General features: G+C 29.8%; 1 protein-coding gene across 6 annotated transcripts in view; it reads right to left on the bottom strand.

The window, feature by feature from the left end:
• The window catches only part of IPO11 (importin 11), a 164,379-nt gene that overhangs the window by 108,727 nt on the left and 51,175 nt on the right, over positions 1-4,477 (bottom strand). For 5 of the 6 annotated variants that reach the window (XM_015599446.2, XM_015599448.2, XM_015599450.2 and 2 more), the window contains exons 10-12: positions 3,311-3,503; positions 2,453-2,605; positions 1,061-1,158 (exon numbers count right to left, since the gene is read on the bottom strand). In XM_015599446.2, coding sequence (XP_015454932.1) covers positions 1,061-1,158; positions 2,453-2,605; positions 3,311-3,503 — 444 coding nt within the window. The remainder of the gene's footprint in view (positions 1-1,060; positions 1,159-2,452; positions 2,606-3,310; positions 3,504-4,477) is intronic. The other variant, XM_006906057.3, reaches the window with a different exon arrangement.

The following is a 4,477-nucleotide window of genomic DNA, read 5'->3' as shown; positions in this document are numbered from 1 at the left end:
GGTCCATGTGTCTGTTTTGTTGCCAATACCATGCCGTTTTGATTACTGTCGCTTTGTGATATAATTTGAAGTCGGGCAGAGTAATGCCTCCAGCCTCGTTCTTTTTTCTCAGGATGGCTTTGGCAATTCGGAGCCTTTTGTGCTTCCATATGAATCTGATGATTTTTTGTTCTATTTCTTTAAAAAATGCCGATGAAATTTTGATAGGGATTGTATTAAATCTGTATAATGCTTTAGGTAATATGGTCATTTTAACTATGTTGATTCTTCCAATCCAAGAACACAGAATATCTTTCCCTTCTTTGTATTTGCTTCGATTTCTTTTAATAGAGTCTTGTAGTTTCATTATATAAGTCCTTCACATATTTCGTTAAATGTATTCCTAGGTATTATATTCTTTTTGTAAAGCAAATTTTAAAAAAATTTTAAAGAACTAATAATTTCTCTGATTTACAATGTCTCTGGTTTTCTACATAAGCTTATGAAACTCAAAACAGCAAAACATATTTTTAGAAAAACAATGGTAAATTATGTAAACACATGTCTTCACAATAAGAATAGCTCAAAGACTGCATTTGATAAATCTTCCTTAAAGGTTGGCCATATCAATAAATGTACATTTAAAAATAATTCTATAACTAAAAGCAATGAGCTGGTCTCAGAATCATACTAAGTGGTTACAAGAAATAATGTTATCAACAGAAGCTTTATAATTACTGAAATACTTCAAAGGAAATAAAAATCATTCTAGTTGAAAAGAGCTAATGTTCACTTTCAAGAACTTATTTCTTATTTCTACAACAGCAATTACTTCCCAATCAAAATGACTACAAAATGAAGAAAAGTCTAATTTGTAAATCCCCAACTTAATGAAAAAATGTTTTTCAGATTAAAGTTCATATTTTATTAAGTACTTTCCTCTCAAATATAGATTATAGTAATTATAGTTTCCTATCTATCTGACTTAATACTTGGAATCTTCGGGAGAGTATCATTCTCTACTAAGAGTTATCAAAACATTAAGCTTTTCCCTATCATTTTTTCTTTCATCAATACTTACCCTCAAACTGTATTTCCAAGAATCTCCTCCTGTTTCTTCCACTGCTACAATTAAAAATATGACAAATAATGCTCTCCAGAAATAATAGTTTCCAAAATCTCAGTATGAAAAACAAAAATTTTAAATATTAGTTTAATATTTCTGTGAATTGTTTTAAAAGGAACACTAAACACAAATCCTTGGAAACACAAGGTTTTATATAGATTACTATAAACTACTACTAAATTACTATAAATCATACCTGTATATGTCACAGTCACCTATCAAGTGCTTTCATCCATAAGCACTCGCTTTCATTAAAAATTATGTATGGAGAAAGCTCAAAGTATTTGTCTCTTCCAGAGTATCTGATATCACCTGATCACACACTATCTCTACAATCCTGAGAAACATTTCATTTCAATACAATAATCATGTTTCACAAAATGATTAGTTACATTTTCCATAAATTTCCCACATTTAAAATAAAACACTATAAGGACTTTTAAAAATCTGGGGATTCAATATTTCAGTTACAATATTACATATTCTGCAAAAAGGAAGCAATAAGAAACAAGATTTTAGCTAACAGACAAAAACAAAAAAAATGTACTGTAGAGTGTACTATTGTATTTTTTTATGAACTAAATTATTTTCAAATGACAAAAGGAAGAAAAGTCTTCCAGAATGCTTCGGACATTCTTAAAATATTAGGAAACATATGTCTATAATTACGAAAAGGCACCCAGCGAGAGAGATAAGTAGAGGCTCTAAAATCTAGCCTATGCCCAACCATAACCAAAGTAATTCACACAAAGGCACTTTATTCACACAGAGTTACTTCTTCATGAGGCACACGATTCCTTGACTTTCTGTAGCAAGGGCCCAGATAGATGTATTCGCCTTATCGACTAATAAAATTCAAAAAGGTAAAAAGATTTGTTAAAAACATTTTAACTACCAAAAAATGTATTTTAAATTAAAAATTTAAATAGGTAACCGAATCAGCAATTCAGAAATTTTCATCTCCAGAATACCTTTCTGAGGAAAAATTTCTACAAATTAAAAATATTATGCAATGAATCACAAAGTAGAAACTAACATGATAAAAGACTGGCAGTTAATTTTATATTTTTGTTTTAAACTACATAATATATCTATAATTACTAAAAATTAAAAAGGTCCCTTTCTAGAGAAAATTCTATATATTTGAAAAGGTCACTCATCTTCTGCTCCTCAATATTTTCTAATGGCTAGCAAGAGAGGATAAGTTAATTTTTAAAAACCAGTATTCTCACATCAAAAGTGCCATGTTAAAATACAATGTGTTATTATAACTATCATTCAAATAGATGATATCTATTTATGAAAGGAGGAGAAAAGCCATGTGAAAACTGAAAAACTGATTCTTACTAAAGCCTTCGGGGTCTTCTTCCCACATTGTCAGTTCTTCTTCAGTTAACAGAAAATAATGAGAGACTAATCTTCTACATATCTCTGTCAAAGTGGGATATGTGAAGAAGGCCATCTTAATCTTATGAGCTTCAAGGGTTTCAGGGCTGCTATCTAGAAAAATAAAATTTTCAAGTTAATTGTACGTTCTACACCCAAGTTGGATTATGAAGAACAAATAAATTTAAAAATATACTTTTGGAAGAAAAGATACAGTGGTGTATAAATGTTCATTTTTGTTATGGACAAACCTCAAAGACTTTTCTTTTATTCATACCACACACACATTAGTCTTGCTTCTTTCCTACCACTATAGCTTGTACATTATCATGCCATATTATCAATCTAAACTGAAGTGACTTACTTATATATGTCTTTCTCTCTCCTACAAGAATTTCTCATTCATCTTGGTACATATGCACACAAATGAATCCCAAATAATACAACAATTTAACCTGTCTGGAAGCAACCCCACTTTATATAGTCAGAGAAAAATTTTAATCATACAAATAAATACAGCCTACAACATGAGCTGCAGTGATTATTGTAGTACTTTAATCTTAAAGTCCCCAGGCTTCAACTGATCTTCTATTGTGCTACATAAGACAGTTTGCTAAATGCATTGTATGGTTTTTAAAAGCTGGCATTCACATAATAAGACTTGAACCCTTATCTCTAGTTTATGTCCCAGCAACATTTTATTTTTCAGACTTAAATAAATGAATTTCAAAAAAAAAAATTACATGAAAATAGCAATTACTTCACACTTCAATTAACATAGAAAAAGTTAAAAAATAAAACTACCAGTAAAAGCATTACCTTCAAAATTTTTGGATGGCTTATAGGCATAATTTTTGACAATCATCTTAATAAGATTCATGCATTGGACAATGAATCGTTCAAATGTAACCCCTTCACCAACTTCTGTAAATACATAGCTTACAGAAAATTCCAGTGATCTCTGAATTAGAGGAGTAAATGAAAAAGGATGCTGATCCAAGAAGTCCAAAAGCTACAAAAAAATATAAATAAATAAAATGTATTTTCCCTAAATTAATACAGGAATATATTCACCCGTAAGTACATCTGATAACTTTGCTAATAAACGTTCAGCAAGTTTTGAACCTTGGTGGGGAGTCTGTGTATATGCAGTTTCACATATCATATACATGTAATATATGTGTAAAATACATGTAATATACTTTTTTTGATTTACATCATGTATTGTGGATTATATCAGATATCTCCTAACCAGCCCTTTCCATTATTTCTAATACAAGGTCCAAAACAGACCCACTTCATAATTTGTTAACAATGGGTAACTATAACACAAAAAATTTAAGTAAACAAAAGGTCTTTAAAAAGTACATTAAGTCCTCACTTAACATCAATAGGTTCTTGAAATGATATATAACAAAATCATTTTTACCATACATTAATTGATATAAACAAGCATTAAGTTCCTACAGAATCTCATCCACACTGTATATGAAACAACATTAAGCAAAACAATATAATTCAAGGACCCATTTATAACAAAAGCAAAGAATCAAAATGTTATTCTGTTTTTCCTGCATGAACTGTATTTTGAGGCATCAAATAGTTGATGAGGGACATTTCTTCTTTATAGAAGAATTCCAGCTCATAAGCACAAAAGGAGTAATAGAATTAGAATGCGACCATTTTGTGACCCCTAATGAAAATGGATGTAGGCCACACAGAAAAAAAAAGCCTGAATGTGATCAAGTCTCTAAATCTAACTACAAATTTGTAAGAAAGATGAGAGGAGGAGGAGAGGGGGATAAAGACAAACATGTTAAATAACAAACACATCAGGATGCAAACAGCCAAATCCAAAACAGGAAAAACTCTACAGGAAATGTTGTTACCTCAACAAATAAATAGCAAGGCAAAAAAAAAAAAAAAAAAAAAAAAAAAAAAAAAAAAAAAAAAAAAACAAAAAAAAACAAAAACCAAAAAAACAAA

The sequence above is a fragment of the Pteropus alecto genome, unplaced genomic scaffold (assembly GCF_000325575.1).
Source record: "Pteropus alecto unplaced genomic scaffold, ASM32557v1 scaffold70, whole genome shotgun sequence".
Lineage (NCBI taxonomy): Eukaryota > Metazoa > Chordata > Mammalia > Chiroptera > Pteropodidae > Pteropus > Pteropus alecto.
The sequence above is the reverse complement of the archived record's forward strand: the minus strand, read 5'-3'. Positions and strand labels throughout refer to the sequence as shown.